At 40.5% G+C, this 24516-nt stretch overlaps 1 protein-coding gene across 8 annotated transcripts in view; it reads left to right on the plus strand.

Annotated features, from left to right (window-relative positions):
* Nucleotides 1–24516, plus strand: part of MBNL2 (muscleblind like splicing regulator 2) — a 106246-nt gene that overhangs the window by 23896 nt on the left and 57834 nt on the right. For 6 of the 8 annotated variants that reach the window (XM_041478244.1, XM_041478239.1, XM_041478246.1 and 3 more), the window contains exon 2: nucleotides 13525–14365. The exons of 1 other annotated variant lie outside the window; for it this stretch is intronic. In XM_041478244.1, the coding sequence (XP_041334178.1) occupies nucleotides 14192–14365 (174 nt within the window). In that variant the 5' untranslated portion in view covers nucleotides 13525–14191. The remainder of the gene's footprint in view (nucleotides 1–13524; nucleotides 14366–24516) is intronic. One more of the 8 variants, XM_041478240.1, reaches the window with a different exon arrangement.

Here is a 24516-nt window from a genome sequence, read left to right on the forward strand (position 1 = left end):
GTCTGTTTTTCCCCTCATCTGCATTACAGTGCCTATCTTTATGTTAAAACTGATGTCATTTTATCACCCAGTGAACTCATTATCATGAGATCCTTTTGTAACTCCTCACAGTTGGCTTCAGGTATGACTTCGCAAAAATTTTATGTTAACTGCAAACTGTCTTAGTGGTTATGGCTATTGTTATGAAACAGAGAAGGAAACTCTCTTGGCAAATCTAATTATGAAAATTACAGTATATTATTAGAAGTAGAACATGATATTTAATCTTGTCACTTTGTTGTGAACTTCTGCTCTGACTTTAGTCTTCATACTGTCTGCAAATGCTTAGCACTCTTAGCTGCTCTTTTAAATTAAATTTCTTCAACATCCATGAGGCCTAAATCATCACTATACCTGGGTTGCACAAAAATCATCAGGTTACAAAGATGAGATGATTAATTGCTTTCATTTTGCTTAATTTTGAGCCTTTAAGATTTGTAATTTCTAGCTCTTCCCTACCATTGTCAGTATTGTACTTCTGAATGAAAACTGACAGTTACTTGTAAACATACTTGTAGGTGATAAGGTTTTATGAAATGCAGTTAATGTTTTCAGATTTCCAGTGAAATGGGCAAGAGATAACTGTGCTGCAGTAGCTTCTCTTCTTTAACTTGAAGATTGTTGTAATAGGAATCAGTATAAGATGGTGATGGTTTTTTTGTGGGTTTTTTTTTTTTTTTTCTTAAAGAGAAATGAAATTAAAACAGACTTACTAGTAATATTTTGCTTTGGTGAAGATAACCACCTGGGCTATCACCTTGGGTGAAGATAACCCATCTGGGTCTCCAATCACCACAACATCGGCATACTTTTCACTTAGGGGAAAGGTATATGTGATGATTGTAATGTTTGAAGTGCTTCACTGGAAGGTAAAAATTATTTTCTTGAAACAGGACATTAAAATTTGTGGACAGGTTTCTACTTTTCTGATTTCGAATTTTTTTTTTCATTTGTGTGGCTATTTTGACTCCAGTTTTGCAGTTAGGAAATTTAGGATACATCATGCAGGATTATTCTTTAATTGTTTTCCTGATGGGCTTTGTTCATGTGGTGAAAAAATATGGGACCTTAAATTGTGGATTTCCATTCAACTTTACAGAACCATAGGAATTAAATTGACCACTCCCCCAATATGTAAATTGAGTGAACTTTTGTTGTAAGAAAGCATAGAGCTAGAATGCCACTGCATCTTTGTTGTCCCTCTCTTTTCTGTCTTTTCAGAGTATAATTTTGGGGGGGTGGGGGTTTTGGCAGGGGCTGGTGGGTTTGGGGGGAGGTTTTGATTTGGTTTGGTTTTTCGTTGTTTTTTTTTAATATTTTTTATGGGTTTTTGTTTGTTTGTTTGTGGATTCTTTTTTTGGTTTTGGGTTTTTTGGGGTTTTTGTTTGGTTGGTTATTTTGGGTTTTTTTTATTGGGATCTTTTGTATTTTTGGGTTTTGGTTTTTTTTTTTTTGGTTTTTTTTTTTTTGGTTTTTTTTTATAGTGGACAGTCCTATTCACTTGCTATAAAGTTTCTGTTCTGGTTTCTGTTCTTTCAGGTGGTGGGCAGAAGGATAAATGTGGAGAAGAACCATTCAAATAGGTTTTCAGGATTTCTAGAACCTATGCATTGCTATAAAGTGGTTATCTCTGTGAAAGCCAAATATTGGTAGTGCAAACTTTGCATCCCATAAAGTTGTAGAGGATTACTAGAGGACATAACTTTGACTGAGAGTGAGGTTGTTCTTTTTTCTTTCTTTTTTTTTTTTTTTTTTTTGGCGGGGGGTTTTTCTGGTCTGGTTTGATTTTATGTCTCACCTGTTTTATCCTGGAAATGCTGTATGAAATGGAGGGAATTCTTACCAGTTGTCTGGGACTAGAGCATGTACAGGCTGAAGGTTAGAAGTTATAAAATCTCTTATTTACGAGCTAAGCAAATATTGCACTGAAATGAGGCACATTCAAAACACATTTAAGTAATTTTTGAAAACTTGTTTCTGGAATAGAAATATGTGTAAGCATAACAGAAACAGTCCACTTCTTATGCTTATATAAGTGTTTTTTTTAATCTCTGAGGGGTGTTGATGATGTTATTTATTTGACCAAATCAAATTTATTTTTTCTTTTTTGCTATTTATTCACTTTGTAACACAGAAATTTTGACATTGTCTTTCAGAAATGCCAGGCTGTGCTTACCTGTTCTGCCATTGCCAGCAGGACAGGGAAATCTCTGCAGTTACCAATAAGGAGAGATAGTAGAAAAAAGTCTGGAAGAGAGCTCTGTCAAACCATTTATAGGAGATGTGTTCAGTTTTCACTGCAAAACATTGCAATTCATTGTGTCAAAGCATGAAAGCACTTGATTTTTCAGTGTTTTTTTCCTACTGCTCTCTTCACAATAAATAGCAGAGTTAAAATAGAAGCTGTAATTTGAATATTGAGAAAACTTTTGATTTAAGGTAGGGACATGCCTAGCTCTGAGACATAGGCTAACACTGCCTAACCTGTATGGCTGCCTAAATCCATTCCCTTTTCAACTTTTAAGCTAAGAGAAATTAAAACCAAGACTCCATATATTGAAGTTGCTTTTGAAAGGTACTGGCTGGAGATTTTTGTTGTGGTTTGGGATTTTTTTCCCTGACAGAAACCTGAATGTAGTTTATCTCCACTTACTGTTGCAGACAAATGAACTATACACATGATAAAAAAATGAGTGTGAACTCATCCAGTGTCCTTACTGTAGGCCAATAAACTTTCTGAGTTGATTTCTGTGTAGCCTTTCTGTGTTTAAGTACTTTATATCCTGTTATTTATAAATTAAAAAAAAAAAAAGAAAAAAGGAACAGAAAAGAAGTTACGCTCTAAAATGAAACTGAGTTGAAAAGTAACTTTCTTCAAGTGGCAACGGGTGGTGAGCATTTTGCACTGAGGGAGACATGTTACACAAATCAAAACAACAGATCGATATGACCCATTTTTATTGGGTCAGTGCTTCTTAATTGGTGCTCAAGCAAAAAGGAAGGTCAGTAGCAGTACTGTGCATCAAACCCAAAATTCGTCATCCTGGAGCTTAGAGGAAAAAAAAAAGTTTACTTGGTAGGCAATGTCTGCAGATGGTTATTGTGCACTCCTTCCAGTTGTAGCTCCATTATTTGCCCCAGGACTAAATAGAAGTATTCAAGACTTCCAGGAAAACAGACATTCACCAGAAGTTGCAAGTCATATGAGAAAAGCTCGTCTCTTCTTTTCTGTCACCAGTTGCAAAAACAGATTTAGGAGAAAAGCATTTTCTTCCTAAACTTGTGATAGCTATTTGACAACTAAATAGTGGTTCACTAAATGCAAATTTATTTTATTCCAGAAAGAAAGAGCTTGCATTATGTATTGTCAAATGCAACACAGGTAGCCTTTGAAGTTTTATGTGTTGGTTTTGTGTAGGGTTTTTTGTTGTTTGTTTTTTCTTGTGGACAAATGCATGAATTTTGAAAATGAAGTTTCTTACTGTCATCATCACATGGAACATGATTAAATATTTTCTTTATTCACCTTGGAGGACCAAAGATAATCAGCAGAAAGCCATCTCTGTTTACAACACAAAAAGGCAACCTAGCTGCAGAGGAGACCAATAGAGACCAACCTGTTAAATACTACCTTTTTTTCTTCAAGGCCATGCTAAACCCACCATTTCTGGATTTTTCTTAACTGGGAAGGGTCTTTGAAAAAAATGGCTTTTGATGGGAGATTTCAGCTGCTGTCTGAATGTTAGTATAAAAACACTATTTAAAAATATTTAAAAAAAAAATCATAATTGAAGATTATTAATTTAACTATGTACTATTCTATAGGTGACTTTAAAGTTAGATTGCTGTTCTGTCTTTAACTGCTGTAAGATATGTAGTATTATATATATAGATATAGAAGTATTCTGGCATAGGCACCTAATCAGGCTTTGCATTGTGTCCTGTGAGATATTTAAGCAGTAAAGCACTTGAATATGTTCTTCTTCTTGAGAATTTCTTTAGTTTTGGAAGTAAATAAAGCCAGTGTTGTGTATTATGTGTACACTACTAGTGGAGCGAAAGGGGAATTGAATCCTTGTGATAAAATGGACTCTGGTGAAGGTTTGCTTGGGCAACTCTCTGAGCACTAAAGACACTACTGTGGTTTCTCTTTTCCCTGCCAGAAGCACTTTGCCATTGTGATAAGTTCCTTCTTCCAAAATATGTTTGAGATGCTTATGAAATGCTTTGGTTCTGGTGGAATGCAAGAGTGCTTTGCTTAGGCTCCTTTAGACAGGCTCTCATGTTTTCTTCCTTCTCTGTTGGGTTACTAAGATCCCTTCTTCTGGGAATGTTCCTAAGTGATACAGCTTGGGGTGCAGAGGAAGGGGTCTTGATGCTTCTTCCTCTTGTGGTAAGTTTTAAAAGTCTTTTTCTCCAAGCTCCACTTTTCCTAGAGCTTTTAGTTTAACACATTCAGGAGTACTGGTGAAACAACATGGATTCTCTTGAAGGCTTTTGTAATCAGTCATCTCCAGCTCCAAATGTGGTTTTCAAATTTTTGTGAATCTCCAAAGAAGTCCACAAGTGTTTCCTTCCATATCCATGCTTCTCTCCCGAGAGTCTGTACTTTTGTCAACAATTGTGAGAGCCAGTCAGGCTTCTTCTTGGTATCCTGCTTTTCATGCACATTATAAAGGACATTTCTGACAGAGCAGCATTTGAAAAAGGGATTGAGGAAATCCGTGGAAAAAAAAAATTCAGCAAGACCTATTAAATTCAAAGACATCGGTTACAGGTTGTTGGGAGAAAACTCATGGAAATTATCATGCTCTGCCTGCCCTGGTTCTGCACTCTTCTGAAGACATCTAGTATAAGTTGTAGTTGCAGGCTGCATTTTGGGCAAGATGGACTCTTTGGATCATCTGCTAGGGTCATCCTTTTGTGTATTGTTATTCTGTACTCAGGTAAAAGGTGGAGGAAATGGCACAGGAATGCAGGTATTTTATCTCAGAACAGTGATGCTGCTTGAATTTAGTGTAGGAAATCTGTTCAGCGAAGGGGTTAAGCACTTAAGAAGCAGTCGGAATTAATAGCATTAGGTGGTGTTCTTGCTGCTCTTGCCTTAGGACCTTGGTTTGGATGTGCCATGCAACTTCCCAGAGCTGGGTAATTTGCTGGAGTATATTATTAATAATGCTGTTGGCTGTCTTAAAACATCTGCAGCTTGTGAATTCAACATGTCATTAATTTACATACAGTCCTTGGTTTATTCAGACTTATCCTGTTCTTTCAATGCAAAGGGATGCTGTTTGTCACATAAACAAATACTCAGCAAGAGTTCTGCCTTGTTGGCTTAGAGCAAAACTGGACTAGAGAAAATAGAAAATTTACAACAGCCTGAGCTCTTTTAGATTGTGCTCCTGTGTAACAGCATGTTATCGGTCCTTTGGCAGGTGAGAACAGTCATTTGATCACACGTTCCCTCCATGCCAGTCTGTAAAAATTTCACAGTACATAAGCATACTTTTCTATAAATATTTCACAGTCCTAAAAAAACATAAATACAATGCATGTCTGCAGCTGGGTGTGAGTGGAAGCTCCTAATGCACTGAGGTACCCTTTCCTGGGGAATTGGGTTTGATTAATAGCTGTTACATGTTGCACTCTGCCAAAAGCAAAACATTTGTGTCCACAAGAGGCCAAGTGGTAACGTCATTGCTGCCGGGGATGATTAACTCTGCTTGCCGAGGCACAGAAACAGAAATTGCTTTTGCCCTCTTGTCAAGGTGGGAACACAATATTCTGTATGAGATTCATACACATAGAGGATAAAATCAGGTTAATTTGGACTTAGAAAATGTTTAAGTTAAAAACTGTGAGAAGGTACAAACCAAGAGAGGAGGAGTAGAATAAAAACAGAAGTAGTTTGCTAGAAGAAAACTCTTTTTTGCAATTGCATTTTAACTGAAGCATAATAAGCATTAGTTTTTCCAACATGACTTCGAAGCACTTTGGTTTTTGAAAATACTCTTGTGGGCTGTAGTCATCCAGTGACCTAAAGTTCAGCAGAAATATTTCACGGTCCATTAGCAAAGTAGTACAGTGGGTTGCTGAAAAGGTCCCAGGCTGTGTGGGTTGTTTCACAGTCAGTGGTACACCTTCCTCCTCACCTACTTCCCCAGGGACAAAGGACATTAGTGTTATTATACTGTAAAGCCAGCTTCAAAGGGAAGTGGCAGGTTTTAACAAGAAGCTCATTGCCATGCTGTAAATAGTGGGGGACATACTAAAAAGCCTGAACCTGGCACATTAGTGATCATGACAAGGAAAATATGGCTCATTTAGCAAAACTGATTTGAAGGTCATGCTCAGTTTAAATAAAGCAGACTGGTATTTTCTACTCTGTCCCTGGCCTGGACTTCAGTCAGCTTAACTAAAATAGTTAGGATCGTCTCTGTGTAAAGTGTTCATCTGAATTACAGTTCATAAGTGTTCATTGCTGGTGGTATAACAAATAAAGAGATGTTGCAATAGTTACCTCCAAGTCAAGCAAATAAAATAAATAATGTCTTTTTTTGTAAGTCCTGACACTTCTGACTTCAGCTGCTTCATGTTGAATTAATACAAGATCCAGGGTTAGAATTTTAGAATTTTTGGCTATCAGCCACCTGATCAAATAAGTGGGCTGCTTCCCAGATATGGCAATTCTGGCTTCTTCCTCATTTGAGCAATACTGGTTTCCTCAGTTTCACATGGGAGCTGCTTAACATCTTAAAGTGGGAAAAAAACCCCCTGAAAGTGATTAAAGAAATGTTTGTAAGTTTTGTTTGAGATTCGTAGAAGAAAATGCATTCATCATGCTCTGCTGTAGTTGAATGGCTCTTCTTAAAAATGTTATGGTGACAGAAAGATTTCCCATTCATATTTGCCATCAAAGAATGGATGATGTTTCAGGAAAACCTGTCCTATTCTCTCTTGTTTCTTGAATTTAGGGATTATTACTTTTTGTGACTCCACAATAGTTCAGAGGAGAGCCAAAAGCTTGATTCTAGTTTTGATGCTGTCCTTTTATGTTACTGTGCATTATCCAGTCTTAGTAGATATCTAGTATAAGGGTACATATAAAAAAATATGAATATAAGAAATTGTTTTAAAGAGAAGAACACAAAGCTGGCACGGTACTCACTGAAGAATGATACCTCTGTACTCATGCATCACTTCTGGTCCTCTTTCCCTAGTTTGGAAAGCTGATGGGATGAGAAAAGCCTGTCCACCACAGGAGAATCTCCTGCATGTTCTTTCTTTAAGATGTAGTTTATTCAAGTGTGATTAACAAGCATGCTGTCTGTCACATTATTTGCCTGTAAAATTAGTTTGTTTTTTTTTTTAATTCATGTTGGCATCTTTTGATGTAGGATCCTCTTTGTATTGGTTAGTGGGGAATAGGTTTAAATTAGCGTGTGGTGCCTGAGAGCCAGCCTTGCTTTCCAGGGACAGGGAGCATGTCCTGTGGGATACAGCACTGTAGCTAAAGGTGCTTGCAAAGAGGAGCCAGAGCTGCTGCAGGTGGGGTGCGCTGTCCTGCCTGCTCTGCTCCCTCCTCCGCTGGAGTGGGAGGTGAGCAGGTGGCCACGTCTCTGTTGAGTTGGCACCTGCAAGGCAGGGGACATCATGCTGCTGTGTTACTCTGCACCTGGTGAGGCAGATCAGAATGGATCCAGCCTGGGATTAAGCCGCAGTCTTGCTTTCCTCAGCAGGGAGTTTGGGGGAGCTCAAGGGAGAACTACACAGGGGGGTCGAGGAAATGGCAAGTAGTTTGCATTTAAAGCAACAGTGGAGTGAGCTTGTGGGGTTGTGACTGTCCTTTTAGTGGGCAGCTTATCTTTGGTTTGGAGGCCTTGAATGCTATTTAAAGCACAAACAATGGGGGGAAAAGGACATTTAAGAGCATATATGAGGTTTAGTTGAAAAATGGAAGCAAAGTTCCGCCGTCTTTTGGACTAAAGTACCTGCCAGTGTCTTCTAAGCATATGTCTGTGCCCTGAATGATTTGAAAGTGGAGTCCACTGTGCAGCTGCAAACAAGAGGTATGACTTAGTGGGATTTGAATGCCTTTTCCTGGAATAAAGGTGAGGATTCAGTAGCTGTCAGTCTTTGAATACCTGTGTTTCCATTGTGAATGTTCAGGATATGTAACTTGATCTGGTTACAGAAGCGTTCCTATGAGTTAAACTTATGCAGGGAATCTTTCCACTGGGTTTTGTCTGTAAACATAGTGAAATGCAAAGCCAGTTTCCTTTGCAAATAGGTCAACTGCTGAAGAAGCAGCAGCTTTTTGAAGGAACACAATTCTTGTCAGTAGTCTGAAGATGCATCTGTGGAGTAGGCATATTGGTTAGTCTGTGTTTTTGGATTTCCTGAGGCATCTGGAGATGGTTGTGTTTTGTCCTACATCATCTCACCCAGGGAAAATCTTTGATTCAAAACTAGTAAGTCCAGGCTGAAAAAGTGGCTAAACTGTTTGGTTTTTTTGTTTTTTTTTCTTTTCTTAGAGATCAGTTTATTTCCTGAACAAAAAGGAGCATCATGAGAATCTGAGTTAAAGTAGTATGTGGTCAAGATACTGCTGGTTCGTGAACTTGTGCTGTGGGATGTGAAGCTAGTGATGCTTATGGTTAACCCTGTCTAAGGGTAGAGACCCTATTTTCTGCTGCTCCCAGCTTCCAGCCAGACTTCAAAATTTTGACATGAAATTCTTTGGGTCTGGTGTCTCCTGCAGGGTCATTGTTATTGTTTTTCTGCTAAAAAGTTTCTGAAATTTAAGACTATGAACATGATTTTCTGGGAGAAAGCAACTTGAGTTTTTGTTTATGTGTAAATGGATAAAAGTTGTAGAAGCAACCTGCTTTGGGCCAAAGGCTTAAAATTGTACAGTATCGTTTCCCTGGGGTTAGAGAGTTGACCTTGGTCTTCCTGAAAAAGATCTCACATTTGGCTGAGAAAACAGTTTGTCTCTGAAGAGTGGCAGTATATGTATGCTGGGTTTGAAAACTAAGTTCTCAATACATTGTATTGGCATTGGAGTATCCAGTAGGTCACTTGTGGTGGCTGTAGATAGGTCCTGAAGGTGAGTTTTTTCCCACCTGAGTTCATGTGTTTAGCTGAATTTGGGCAGCAGTCTGTAAGTCAACATGTTTCTCCCTGGCAGTGACCTAGAGAAGGCTCACCTTGCTTTTACAGCATACTGAATCTCTAGGGTTTGGGAAGTGTTTTGGTTTTGGTTTTTTGTTTCCTTGTTTTTAAAACAGAGCATTGTTTACTAATTATTAAACTTGTATAATAATACAAATTATCAAACTTGTACTTGGCTAAGTATATTTAGTACATCTCTTCTGTCTGGGAAAGAAGAGCTTATATACTTCAAACTGCACAGTCCCCTTTAAGCATATCTGAGGATTTTCTAAATTTTTAATTCTTGAGTTTCTGCTATATTTATTGAAGACATATATGGATCATGTTGATAAATTTTGACAGTAGGAGCAACAAATTGAGCCCCAGTGTTGACATCTCTTACTGAAGATTTTGATGTGATGAATAATACAGAGTGTTTAAACCTCAAAAAGTGTAAAACTGTTTTAACACCTTTTGAGTGGACTTAGTGGTTCGTCTAGAGGTCTGTGGTGAGACCATCTAGAAGACTGTGCTCCTTTACTGGAAGTCATCACCTGCAGAGATGACTTTTGAAGATGAGGTCTTTGCTCATTACTACATGTTATCTACTGAAGCATGAATACATCATATCCAGAAAGTCTCAGCTTCACCATTAGACAGATACTGCATAATCCATTGCCACATAATCTGGCTGATAAGTAAAACTGCTGTACCAAAGCACCTCATATTTTGTAGATAGCAAGAGCTCCTATTTTCCAGCTGAAAGATCTAACTGGTTCATAATAGGGCAGGGCTTTGTATTCACTTGCAATTCCCAAAGATGAGGCTGTTTGCCCTGTATTTCTCTGAGAACTTTTTCTGTGGGCTTCTAGTGTCTGTGTGCTTTGTCTTGTTTAATAATTTATAGGATTTTTTTCCTTAACCATGACAAAGGCCTTCTACTGCTATGCCTTGCTAGCTTTCTGTGAAAGGGAAGTGATGCTTATCCTAAAAGGGATCCAAAGCTAAATAACCTTTACAAATACGTCCTTGAATTTAATTTCACGTAACCTACAAAAAGCTGTATTTGTAAGTGTGCATTCTTGATCAATTCCATTGATTCAACTGTGTGAGAGAGTGAAAATAAACAATAATAGTTGTAAAAAGACAGAAAGAATTTGTTCTTATGTTGAGTACTTCATCTTCGGTAAGAATATTTTGCAGCTCAGTTGTTTGTTTGTAAGTTTTGATAGTTTATTTGGCTATAGTGGGGAGTGTTGTCTTGAGTTGGGATCATTAATGATAATAACAACAAAACAACTAAACAAAACCATCAAGCAAACAAAATCTTTTGCCAGGATAAGGGACACTTGGTGCTGAGGGCTTTATGCTGGTGAGGTACCATTGGTTTTGGCAGGACAGCTAACTTTGACTGATATGTTGGGACACAATTAGAAGTAGCAGGAAGAGGAGCAGAGTTTGCATTTGCTGAAGCCACTGGTTTTCTCCAGATGGGTGGGTTTTGCAACACGCAAGGTCAGGGTAAACGATGATGTTAATAATGGTGTGTAACCTGGCAGGCATTTTATTGAAGATTATTGTTGTTATTGTTGCTATATTTTCTTATATAAATTCCATTCATTTCCCTTATTTACTTCCCTGTTTACTCAGACTGCTGGAGTTTTTTCCCTGTAACCACAGTCTCTTCTGCTTTCCTTCTAAAATTTCCTCTTGTCCCTCTCTCTTCCAGTGTTCATAACCTTTCTCCATCTTTCTTCCATTTCCTATGAAGTCTCTCCCTTTCTGTTTCATAACCAGCCATTTCCTTTTCCTACCTTCCTCTCCCATTTTTTCCTTCTCTTGAGCACTTTCCTCATATGTTGAATTCTACTTTTCTTGGCTTCTCCAAGAAGAATAATTTTATTCTCTGCTTTGTCTTTTCTCTCCCTCCTCCTCGTTTTGCATCCCTCACATTCAGGTTTTCAAGGTGGCATCTTTTCCTTCATCCTCCTGGTGCAGGTGATGGGCAGAGGAGGTACGACAGCTGCCTAGCATGTGGTTGTAAACACATAGGCCAGTTAAGTGGTAGGGATGAAGCACTCCAAATTATTCTATCTTCACCATGTTTGAACTTGCCTTCCGCTGAAGGCATGGCCTCCTTCAGAAAGGACTCAGTTCCATCTCCTGAGTTTCTACCAGCAGAAACTCCTGAGGCATTTGATGACTCTTGAGAAACCACATGGCATTGTTATGTTTGACAAGATGTGGATTTTTGAGGCAAACTTTTCATGCTTCCCTTTCTTTAGAAAATCTTCCTGTAGCATGAGGGTAAGAAATAGGATGATACAGTGTTTCACTCATCTATCCTCCAGCCCCAAGTGCTTTTTGGTGTGAATTCTTGCTGTAGTCTCACAAATCTTGTATGTGATTCTGCTGTGCACTTCTTTTTTAAAAACCGTGGTTACTGCCATTTCTATGCTGTGTGCTGTTTGCTTTGCTGCCACGTGCTGTGTCTGGTTTTTTTCAGTCTTAACACCTACTACTTGAGAAACAACTTTGTCAATTTTATGGTGTGCAGCCCTGCAGAGTATTACTACTTGTGACTTTTAGCAGTGTGCAGTATAACATTTACCCTTTTCCCAAAATTTCCGTCTGTCTCCTACATCTATTACTGAAAACCGTTACTGACATTTCTGAATTGGAATGTGTGGCTCTAGGGAGAGTATTTCCTCTTTTACATTTAGCCAGCTAAATCATCAGCCCAACAAGCTATCAGCTCAACAAGCCCTTGTGGAGAGGCTCTTCTTGTATTTCCTCCTCTCTTTCCTTTTCATCAGTTATGAGTATTTTCTCACCTCTTTGTATGCTTTTAGCTTAATCTCATTCTTCGTTGATGCTGTCAGACAACATTGATGGAATATTTAATTTGAGGAGTTGGTAATTTATGTGCTGTACTATAATTGCATAGAATTATTTCAAAATGTACTGGTTCTCTTCCACCTTGTTGTTCTTCATGACCAAGTAAAGCTAAGTGTCATCTAGACCCGTCTTATTGCACACTGGACTTGAAACTGAATTTTTGAGCAATTAGCATTGCATTGCCTTTATTCGTGCTAGCAGTAGGAACTTTTGGTGGAAGTATTGGTCACATAGTAAAACCCCTTCTGGTAGCATTGCTAAGTGGTAGAAAAGCCTTTTGATATGAAGACCTAGAAGTCAGAACTGGGATCTGGTCCTGAAACTGGGTATGAGTAATTCTTACTTAACTAACAATACTGACTTTAGTTAAGACCAGTGAATCCAAGCACAGAATGGTAATTGTTCTGACATGGAAAAGCTGAGGTTTTTTAGAACTATTTTTATTGACGTATTTTAAAATCTCACTTATTCCAGTTCTCCCCCTTTTCTTTTTTCTTACACAAAAATAATCCATCAACTGTTTCTGGCTGGTATTTGCAAAGTAAAGTTGTGTTCCTTTGAAGCTGAATAGAAGGAAACATCAAGTCCATGGTTTCACTGTATATGTAGAAAATATAGTTAGTGGTTAAAATTTTTAGTAATATCTAATCCTTTGATTTCCAGATCTGTTTTTCTGTAAAATATCCTATGTATTTTATAGTCCCCAAACAGCTTAAGTGCCATATTGGAATCTGATGTTTTGATGTTGAAGGATGTACTTGCAGAGGTACACAAAGGCTAATTAAATCAAAAGAATATTTAGATAAAGACTGCTTCATATTAGAAAGGACTCATTGGAGCACGGTGACTTGGTGGTTAAGCCCTTAATGAAGCCCTTATGGAACAGCATCTAGGTTAATGGGAAAACTAGCTATATTGTCTGCATTTGGAGGGTGTTATTTCCTATAATTTTGGAATGATATTTTTGGGGGGTTTTTTTGTTGAGAAATAGAGGGAGATGCAAAAATCTGAGCAGAACACTACCATCCTGGTTTCTAAGAAAGAACAAGTAATGACTAACAATTTATAATGTAGTAACACAGTCTAAAGGGCCAAGTGATAAATTAATGGAAAAGGGTTCTTGTATACAGTTTTGGAGACTAAGCACATTTGATTGAATTGTTTCACAACTAGCGTGCCTAATTATTGTGTCTGCCACATTCATCTATTTAAATCATTCCAAACTTTTGGATTGCTGCCTGGAATATTACTGCAGTATGTGTTTCAACTGGTTATTCCCTATCACATGTAATTTCACAAAGGAGGATGATTTTTTTTTTTAAAGAGTGAACTTTGGCTGTATGTTTATAATATCTGATAAAAAAGGGACTGTAGGTTTCATAATGTTGATTTGAATGAGTTGCACATGAACTGATGCTGTATTTGTTTTGTCAGGTCAGTGGCTTAAAAAGTGCCTTTGCCAAGTCACTTTTACGAGTGAGGACTGCTACGCCCGTGTTCTCAAAATCCCGTCTTTGCCAGCCAGACATTGCCTTCACCTACACCTGGCAGAAGATACCTCAGCTGTCTCCATTTGCCAATTAGTTGATGGGAAACTGAAAGCAGAAAAAGGATTATTATTATTATTATTATTCCTGGGACATGAACAAATGACTGCACTGCTTTTCTCGTGTAATCAATACCGGCAAGCACCCATCAGAGGACTGCTTTTCTATCAAGGAGTGCCATTGCATTGATGGACCTTGGCTTAAAACCATTGCATCCGTGATTACAATCAACAAACCCACGTGTTTTACAGACAGAAATGCGACTGAGCATGTGTTTTCCCAGCCAAAAGTCTACGAGTGGGACTTAATGATTGATGAGTGACTGCTTGCTGATAAACTTTCTCTGCTTGTTCTGCTTTGTGTGTGTTGGACGTCGTTAATCGTCCCCCACTGTTTGTTTTTTTTACTTTCTTTTCCATTAGAATTGAAGTTATTTTTTTCTGACTTCCTCCCTCCCCCCTCCCCCTGCCCTTTTCCTTTGTCATTAGTTTTGGAAATTTCTTCAGCATAATTCGCCTGACAGCAACTTACAAGTTCAAAATCAGCTTCTCATCATGGCTTTGAATGTTGCTCCCGTAAGAGACACAAAATGGCTGACATTAGAAGTGTGCAGGCAGTTTCAGAGGGGAACTTGTTCACGCTCTGATGAAGAATGCAAATTTGCACACCCCCCTAAAAGCTGCCAGGTTGAAAATGGAAGAGTTATTGCCTGCTTTGATTCCTTAAAGGTAAGAAAAAGAAACTGCATGTGTAGTGAAAATGCTACTACATCGTAGTGAAAGTAAAATAGGAAATGATGAGTGATTCGTTCCTGGTGAGATGTATATTGAAACAAATGTTGTTTATCATAATGTTTGTTTACTGAAGCTTTTAAGTTTCTTTCTAAGGTTTTGGTTTTTCTTTTAAATGTCACTATGTTGTTTACAAAAATTGCATGTGACTGTGGGATACAGAATTGGTTGCAGCTGGTAGAACAATTGTATTCTCCTGAGTACATTTTATGAATTATAATTGTTTCCTGGTAAATGAAAATACTCAGTGACACAATACCATGCCATTCCCAGAGTCCTAAAGAAACAAATCATATGGAAAGAGTGCAGATTTTTTCATTTGGATCAACATAAGTGAGAAAAGTCTATGCACTAGTTCAGATTTGACACAGAGGTTGTTTACTCTTGGTATTGGGGACTCAGGTAAATTAATAGCATTGGTAATTACATGTATGGGTAGTGCAGATATGAGCATAAGTTTAGGAGGAGCAAAGGGATTCTCTTCTTTGGAGGATATTTAGCAATTATATTGTTAGGGCATCAGCTTCTTCAGACTTCCTAATGACATCAGGCATGCTTTAGAAAACTGTTTTTAAAAGTTCTGTGAAAACGGTTCATGTACTGCATAAAAGAAGATTAATGACCCCCTGGGATTTGAGGAGTACACAGTGTTTTCCATGATGATATATTTGTGTTCTCATATCAACAGAAGGAGAAAGCTTATTTCATGTAAATAATTGAAGGGTAGAATTGAGAATTTCAGATTTTATTTTGAAAGTTTTACTTATGGCTTTATCTTCTGGGCATGGGAGAAAGTCTTGGCTTGCTATTTTAGCTCTGAGGATCAAAATTTCAGTTACCAACAACTCTTTTACTGTGAAAACATCAGTCTGAAAGATAAGAAAACTCAATGTGGTTTATTTCCATTATCACTTTTTTTTATGCAATGCAAGATATTGTGTTAGGCATCTGCCTTCTGTTTTTTCTCATTTTTTATTTACTTTTGAAGATTTAGAAGACAGTATCTCAGAGAAAATGTTTATGAGGGGGTTATGTTCTGTGGATCTGTCCTGTAAGCTGGAAGAGCACCTTTGGAGTCATGGCAGTGTGTCATAGAGGGCTATTAATGACCTTAATCCATGGATTACTGCATGATAAACTGTAACAGCTTCTTTGTAGATGTTCTTGTATATTGGTTGTCTGCCAATGGGATATTTTTTTTTTTAACAAGCAGACTAGTGTCTGCAGCAAGTGGGCAGTACTCTGATTTTACAAAAAATAAGCAGCTCAGTGGAAGGGAGTCTTATGTACTATTTTTATGTGCTGTAAAGTCTCAGGTCTGTGGCTGGGAGGCTGGAGATAAGCAGCAGGACTCGGTCACCCCTGGGCTGGCAGGACAGTGGCTCTGCAGTGAAGGAGGTGCTGCTGCTGCATCGTGCTGGCCAAAGCAGTGATGCACCTGTCCTTGATGCCTGAGGACAGCGTCGCTCTCCCTGCTGCTACCGGGCACTCACGGTGGAGTTGCCAGCTACTCAAGCTGGAGACTTTTGTTCAGGGATGGTTATTGTCTGCAAATAAAACTGGAGTCACAGACTAAGCTAATAATACCATGAAGAGAAGTCCTGAGGGATCACAGGGGATAATTTACTGACAACCGGCATCATTGCTCAGTGGAGAGAAATCCAAAACCCTGTAAAAAAATGTAGTTAAAGGAAGTAGCTGTGTTTTCACCTGGTGTGGAAGGACATCTGTCCTGAAGTGCCAGCCCACTCCAGCCCAGCTCTGGTGGCTGTAGTGGTGCTGCTCTGTCCCCCTGCCCATCATCACCCTCTCTCATGCACAAGAGAGCATGCGCCAGTGCCTTCCATCTTACATCTCTAGTTGAGTCTAATGGGTTAAATTGCTGGGAAAGATGGGATTATAGCAAGAATTCAGATTGTGGCCTGAAGCAGCAGAGGTGGAGGCACAGGTTTCTTCCCACCAACTCTGCTACAGGTTGAGGGAAATCCAGTAGTGGGATGATAGTGCCTTCAACTGCAGCTCCTTGGCTCTGTTCATGAGTTGGAGCTGTGCATTTCTATGTGTTACCTGATCCTGCTGTGCACAGGAAGCTGTTTGGGACCATTGAGAGTGCAGGGCTCTGGGCTGTGCTCTCTGGTGTTCTTACAGGCATTATCTCAGTTATTCAGAAGAGTGATTGTAAATTGACATTTCCACAGCAAGAATGTGTGTGCCTGGTTAGGCCAGTTTGCTTATATTGCTGGCTGAGGGACTTTAGGTTAGTCACATAAAACTATTTGGTATGTAGCTTTTGGAAGTACTGGTGTTAATCATACAGTTTCAGAGTAAGGCTTTGGCACTTAACAAGTGGGATGACTTTTCATGTAAATGAACAAGCAAAATAGTCTAGAATTATAGATAAAATCAGAATTTAATTTAAGAAAAACAAGAGCTATTTTCCTTGCTGAGCATTGAACCACAGTTTAATGCAGGCAATTATTTAGCATTTATTTACATAGCATCTAGAGCTCTGGAGACTTAGCCTTTTAACTGTCTTGGTTTGGTATATCTGCTGTAAAAATAAATTATGCTGAGTCTCTGGATAAACATCTTTCTACCCAGAAAAGACAATTTTATTTTTTTTTAAGTCTGTGCTGGAGTTATGTTACATTTAGGTGGTGCCTGGCAGTTACAGCTGCTCCCTTAGAAGTCAGTCAAACACAGGATACAGAACTCTGAGACAGACTTTCCTTTACACACTGATTGATCAAAAGAGTCCCTGTTCTGGAGAGGGACATATGCTCCCCTGCATGCCATCTTCTTTCCAGATTTCCAGGGCAGACAAGGGAGCATGCTATCAGTATCTGCCAGCTGGATCAGACTACCAGAGCACCAGTATGAAGCTGCAGGAGAGAGTCCAGTGGAAGGTCACAAAGATGATGAAGAGACTGAAGCATCCTTCTCATAAGGAAAGTCTCACAGCGCTGGCACTGTTCAGCCTGGAGAAGGCTCAGGGGGATCCCATCAATGTGTATAGACACCTGCAGGGAGGGTGCAAAGAGGACAGAGCCAGGCTCTGCTCAGTGCTGCCCAGTGACAGGGCTGGAGGCAACGGGCACAACCTGAAGCACAAGAGCACCTCTGAACATCAGGGAACACCTTTTCACTGTAAGCACTGGCACAGGTTGCCCAGAGAGTTGTGGAGTCTCCACCCTTGAAGATCCTCAGAAACTGTCTAAGATATAGTCCTTGGGCAGTTGTGTCTAGATGACCCTGCTGGAGCAGGGGTCAGACCATCCAGAGGACCTTTTCAACTGCAACTATCCTGTGGCTGTGGGACCAGGTGCACCTTCACACAGACTTTCCCGTAGTTTTAGGATTTTTCTCAGCTAGCAAAAGCTGGCTTTGGGACCAAAGGATGTAATCCCAGCAAGGGACACTTGCCTCTAAGTCACACCGTGCCCTCCTTTGTGCTCCCACTGCTCTCTTTGTGATTATGCAGTGTAGCAGGTTGGAAACATAAGTTGTTGCTGTAGTTGCTGCAGAAGAGAAAAGGGCTATGTGGCACCAGCAGAGCACTGGATCTCTTCTGCCAGTGACAGTGCTGTGGCCTTAGGCTGGCCTTCTGGAGTAATGTAATTGCATTATAATCCAAATTTTCCTGTATTAAAGAAGTATATTTGTAGTTCCAGTGGTGCCAAGTAAAAGGTCAACAAAATTTAATGTACCTTGTTTACTTTTAACTGAGAAGGCATTTTTGGCTCCCAATACCTCTTCTTGCAATACTTGACTTTAAACCCAGCAAAAGTTGCAACATCAACCCATTGGACTGATTACAGCTTTGAGGAGCCAAAATACTCACTGTGGAAGACTGTCTGGGCTCTGAATATCCTTCATCTGTGAGATGCTCCAGGCTAGACAGAAATAGCTAAAGACTAATGAGCCTGGGTCAGATTCAGGCCAGAAACCTGCTGGTTTCAAGCCAGGTTCTGCTGTATGTGCTTCTGAGAGGCAGCTCAGCATTTGTTTCTCCCTCTTTGGTGAAGGACAGAGTCTGCTCTGTTCTGAACAGGGCGTTTGTGGGATTTTAGGAGAATGCGGGTGGATCATCCCTGTGCACCCCACGGACGGTGGACGTACCAGTTGGACAGATTAGGTGGCCACAACGTTGCTGTCAGCAATGAGGCTCCAGCCAGGAGAAGCCCCACATGACTGGGTCACCGGTGTGGCCACATAAACTCACCCAAAACTGTATTGGGCAAGTGACCTTGATGAGCTTAATGTGAGGATGAAAGTGTCTCTGGGCTAATCTGGTTCACTGTGCTTGAGGTGGATGAAGGGGACCTTTCCTGGCAGGGCCCTGAGCCCTGATGGAGGGTGGGAAGATAAAGGGGGCTGAGGAAGCACTGCCAGAGCCTTGTCTGCTGCCATAACCATCCTGAAACCTTTTTGGAGCCCTTACAGGCTTCCCTTTGGATGCCTTTGGAAGGGTCTGTGAAGTGACCTGTCTAACACAAAAGATTGAATTTCAGAAACTGCTTCATTTATGATTTTATACTTCTCCCTGGGTTGAAGTAGCTTAATTTAGAATTGAATAACGTGCATGTATAACATTTAATATATCACATTTAGATCCCTCCAAGTTGGACACTATAAGCAAGTCTGTTTTCAAGACTTTCTTGTCCTGTTTGTAGTAAAGAACAAAATCCTTTCAAATGAGTACTAATCTATAACATAATGTGTGAGGACAAGAACATGCAACACTTGGCTGTATTAGAATTGGAATAATTTTTTAAAAACCACATTAAAACAAATGGTGATGTTTAGGAGGGGGAAAAGGGGAAAGTTTGGCAGATAAGAAAATACAATCGTGCATTTAGCTTAGAGTTAACTCTTATGTTTGCAGGCAAGTCTGAATTTTCAGTCCTGGTGTCATTTCTTGAGTCAGATTTATACCCTGCAGGTCAGCTACTAGAAGGATATGTTGTCTAAGTTAATACAGGTAACAGAGATGGTATTGTGAAGATACTGCTGTTGCAAGTTTTATGGTGGTAACAAGGAAGCAGAAGCTTCTTTGGGGCTCCTGATAACTTTTTCAGTTTTTCATTAGTGCCTAAACCCTTCAAACTCTTCTATTTATTGAGCCAGCAGACTGTTGTGAACTGATCATCTGCATTTTCCTGAAAGCTTTTTAAGAATATGTCTGTCTGGTCTCATTTGGCACCACAGAATAAAAAGTAACTGAAAGCTGTGCACAAGCTTGTTTACCAAGTTAAAAGGTTGCTGGGAAAACAAAAGAAAAGAAATTTTAGGACATCCACTATGTTAAAAGATCTGGAACTGAAAATAATCTTCTTAAGATGGCCTCAGCTTTATTCAGAAAAAGTGGGGAAAAGGCTTTGTACAGTGAGCAGGGTGTTTGTACCAGAATGATCTTAGAGTTGGGAGGCAGTAGGTAGTCATTTGTCTTCCTGTAATTCTTTTGTGGGTCTCTGGATATTTTACAAATGTCAGGGACTCAGGATCGTTTCACAATTTGAAATAAGCGGTACCTGCTCACACTTGGCAGGTGAAGCATTCTGAACACACTATAGGTGAGCTTGGAAAGGGAATTAGCTAGTTTTGTCTATACTAGAAAGCATTTAAATGAGTGTTTTTAGTGTCCTAGCTGGCTGAATTTTTGTCCATCACTTGGTTATGTGATGTGACAGAGTTCAAAGACAAGGTGAGTTCAAGGTCTGTGCCCACAGCTGGTGGGAAAGAATGACTGAAATGGGCAAAGTAATTCCTCTTGGGCGATAGAGTGGCTCATACCTCTTGGGCCCATGAATTTTGCCTGCTTTGCTTCACAGTGACCCAGTTTCAGCAGGATGTTAGGGAATAGGCTGCCCTTTTCAGTAGTTGTGGGCTCTGGGGATGTGGAACTTGCAGGGTGTAACTTTTCAGATGGAGGATACAGAATCCAGGTCTCATTCTTCCTGCAGAACAGTTTCCTTTTTCACTCACCTCTGTTTTTTCTTGTAAAATGTCCAATAATCTCTAGGTAGTCTGAGAGCACTACCTGGCAGAAGCTTTCATGTGTCTGAGTTGCTGCAAAGTGTGGGCTTGAAGAGAAAGTGCCAATCAAGGCCAGTTTTAGATAGTTAACTAGTGGAGTTAATTCGGACTGAATTAACTCTGTGGGCTCCCTCTGTGTTCAGAATATCAGTAGCCACCCTGGGGCTGATCAAAGCCCCATTTAGCCCAGTGACCCAGTAATGGCTGTAGTGGGTGTCTTGGAGGTGGTGTGTAAACATGCTGTGGCTTCCTGGAGTGCTCTGCTGGCTCCTAGGGATGTGCTTCCAAGGGACATTGAAAGCCAGATATGGTATACTTGTACCTAATAGCTCTCAGTCACCATCTTTCCACTGGATTTTTCCTGCTCTTTAACCATGCTCACATTCAGCACACACAGCAACCTCCTCCACAACTTCATTATGTACAGCCTGGAAACCAACTTCTGTTGTTCTTTTCAAACCTCCCCATCTCATGGATGCCCCCAGTTCTTGTACTGGAAAACAGAAGAGATTCTCCTCTGAATTGTCCTAAGGATGAAACTGGGTGGGTTTATTTCCACTGACTTCACTCTGGAAGGGGCATGTTTCTCCCTGGTGAGTTCAAAGGAAGCCTTATGAGTCAAGGTTTTAAATATGCTTTGTGAAAATGCTGTTCTCAGGACAGGTACGATTCCCACAGGCTCTGCTTTTTCAGGCTATGGCAATTTTTGCACTCAGACTAAAGTGCTGCGTGGAATTATGCCATTCTATTTCCTGAGACTGTATTTCATCTTATACCAAATCCATGCAACTGTGAGCAGCTGCTAAAAAGAGGTGGTTACATCCAGGCCTATCACAGCTAGCTCCCCATTTTTATCTCTGTTCAGGTGGTCATGCAGCCATGCAACTTGAGTTGATCCAAAGAAAAGGGAAGACCTGCATTAAATATAAGTTGGAACTACACATTTGGGTAGCACTATCTTGCATAAATTGAGGTAAAAGGGGTTTAAAAACGGATAAGATTTTTTTGAAGACCTCTTCTTTATCTCTGAGCTTAGGGACTCTCAGTATTCCTTGTTTGTTTAATCACCTGTTCTTGTTTGTTTACTGATAAAAACTTTCTTATGTTCTCCTGTAGTCCTCAGCAGGCACAAGTTCCTTTAGTACTTCCTTTTTCCTGTTTGTCTCCCTCATATCTATTCATGCAGCTGTTTCCATGTCAGCTCTTCTGGCTTCAAAGGGTTAAAAGGAAGGTAAAATTGAAAACCAAGTAGCTGAACTGCTGGGCTGACACACTTAAAAATTCATGAGCTTGACTTAAATTGGTAAAGAGAGAAACTGCAATAAGCCTTTAGCTCTTGTATAACATGATGTTTAGCTGTTTAAGTTTTTTTTAATCTTATTTTTTAAAAAGTCTGTTGATCACTGCAGAGGGCATTATGTTCCTTGCTAGTGTTTGTCTCTCTGCTGAGAGAAACATTTTTGATTTATCTCAGAAGATCACAGCTCATCCCAGCCACCTGTGGTGCTTAACCTGCAGGAGCCCTGGTGAACTGCTAGAGCTAAGCCAAGGGCTGGCCTCTGTGGTAGAGGGCCACTAGCCATCAAGTCTGCTCAGAGGAGCAAGTTTTAACCTGCTGCCCATATCTCTGCCTTCGGACCGAGGCTGTGAAGAGCAGAGAAGTTGAACCAGTTGAAGTTCATTACATAGCCTAGTACAAAAGCTGTGTGTCTCCTTCAAGGCCCTGTTTTGTCTTTCTCAGCAGCAGCACCAAGAACACGAAGCTGTCCTGGCTGTCACTGCTATCACCTGTCACTACCTGAGCTGCCAGATTTTAAAACTGCACACCTTGTTATAAGTTCCACTTCCAAAGGAGAATGCAGTTGGGTACTGAGCTACCCCGGCCTTCCTTCCCCCTGAAGTCACAGGCAGCCCCTCTTCCCAGTGGTGTGGTTCAGCAGCAAAGGCTCTCAGTGGTCAGAGTGGCCGCTTTTCACCAGCAGATGTGTCACAACAGCCTGTCATCCTCTGGCCTGTTAGGGCCATCTGATGAGAACAAGGGCGTGTTACCAGTGCAGTTTCCAGATGTGAACAAGGAGGTGTTACCAGTGCAGTTTCCAGATATGAATGAGGAGCTGTTGCCAGTGCTCTTTCCACTGCTGGTTTCAGTGTGTTGGAGCTGGCTGAGCAGGTCACCTGGCCTGGGGACAAGGATGAGCATGAGAAGCAGAAATGGTTGAAAGCAAAAGCAGTTAAAGAACAGTCACTGAGGGAGGTAGTACAAGTCTGTCGTTAATGAAGTGTATTATCCTGAAGGACCAAAGGAGTATGCAGTAGTTCCTGGGCACTGGTCTTGTTGGGCTGAGCTAACTCTTCCAGCTTCCTGCTTCCAGAACAGACTTGCAAAGAACATTTCCAGGTGCTGTGCCATACCCCTTCACATCAGATGCAGCTGCCACTCGGTTATCAGTCTAAATCTTATTAGGCGAAGAAGAGCAGCAAGGCAGATTAGTTATGGCCGCAGGAAACCTTGTATGAAAGGGCATGGTGTTTGCCAGATGTGCTTCAGATTTTCAGGCACTCCGGGGTGTTTCATATACCCATCAATTCACTGTGTAGATTTTGTTGCTGCACAGATCCATGCTCCCCTAAGCCTTATAATAACCAGTTTGTGGGTGTAGTGAAGGCAAAATTCAATCAGAGTCTCTGACTCATCCCATCACTAGGATTTTGAACACAAGAGCAATTGCTCACTGCCCACTCCTCCCCCACGCTCCCTATTAACTCAGGTCACTCACTGTTCCCACAGGCTTGCTCTCTCCAGGTCTCCCCACCTACTCCTTTATTTTTCTGGCAGGTGGCTCCTCTTTCATTCCAGGTGCTTTTTTTTTTCCCTTGGCCTTGTGTACGTAGCTTTCGCTCAGCTCGGGCGTCAGCTCTTCTTCCCAAGCTGTTATACTTTGACTGCATCATAAAATACAAAAGACAAGGTTGTGCTTGTCTGATGGAAAAGCCTAGCAGAAACAAGACCTGTATTCCTATTGGTCCAATTCATCCCCAGCATTGGAAAGATATTTAAAATCTAAAAAATCAATACAAGAAGAATTGGGGAGTTTATTTGCAAGTCTGTTTGACAGCTGTGCCCTCTCCCAACTTATCTCCTCATATGAGAACTGGCACCTTTTTCTGAGGAGATGAACTTCATTTGAAAAGTATCGCAATAAAAGGAAAACTGTTCTGGTTTTAGAGATTTTGGAACACCACTGAAAGCCTGCTGTGAGGTATAAGTCCCACAACTGAAATGCAAAAGGCAATTAGGAGTGTCCCTTTTCTGTGACCTTGATTTTTTTCTTGTGGCTGTGGGCATGGTGTGCCACCCACTATTAGATTCCTGGAAGGTCTTGACCACAATAAAGAATAAATTAATAATGGTGAAAATAAACTGTCTTCTCATCTGCTTTGTAATGAGTTGTGTAACAAGGGGATGTGAGCAGTGCCTCAAGAGTCAGAAAGCCCTAATGTTTGGAAAGATCAGATCATCAAGTAGTAAAGACAAAGAAGTAGAGAATCAGTGGAATACTGTGTATGAAAAGCATATGAGGGGTGTAGCAGCTGTGGTGCAAACCCTGGTGTGTACTTGCTGGCTAGGGGCCCAAGGGAGGTGTCCTGCTCCCTTGGGCTGCTGTCACCCTGCAGGCTCACACACTGCTCCTCAGCCCGGCACTGATGCCATGCTCCTGACTGACAGGTGACCTGGTGCAGTCACTGCACTGTAGATCTTCCCTGTCTCTTGAAGTTCTCAGCCCTTGCTCCTCGCAGGACTCCTTGGCTTGAGTGAGAGGAGATGTACAATGTGCAGTGTCATGGCAGCTGCAGGGATGGCCTGGCCTAGCAGCCCGCCAGGTGTGCTGCTGCCACCTCGCCTGCATGTCCACTAGGCCAGGCAACTTTTAAACTTTGTAAAACCCCAGTTTATTTACTCTAGTTTTAAATTCAGTTTGGGCCCTGAACATTCCACAGTGAAGCTTTGCCTCTGACTGAATGGCTTTGTTTACCATCTTAGATGTTGTCAG

Source organism: Pyrgilauda ruficollis, unplaced genomic scaffold (assembly GCF_017590135.1).
Source record: "Pyrgilauda ruficollis isolate IOZ18807 unplaced genomic scaffold, ASM1759013v1 scaffold44, whole genome shotgun sequence".
NCBI classification, from domain to species: Eukaryota; Metazoa; Chordata; class Aves; order Passeriformes; family Passeridae; genus Pyrgilauda; species Pyrgilauda ruficollis.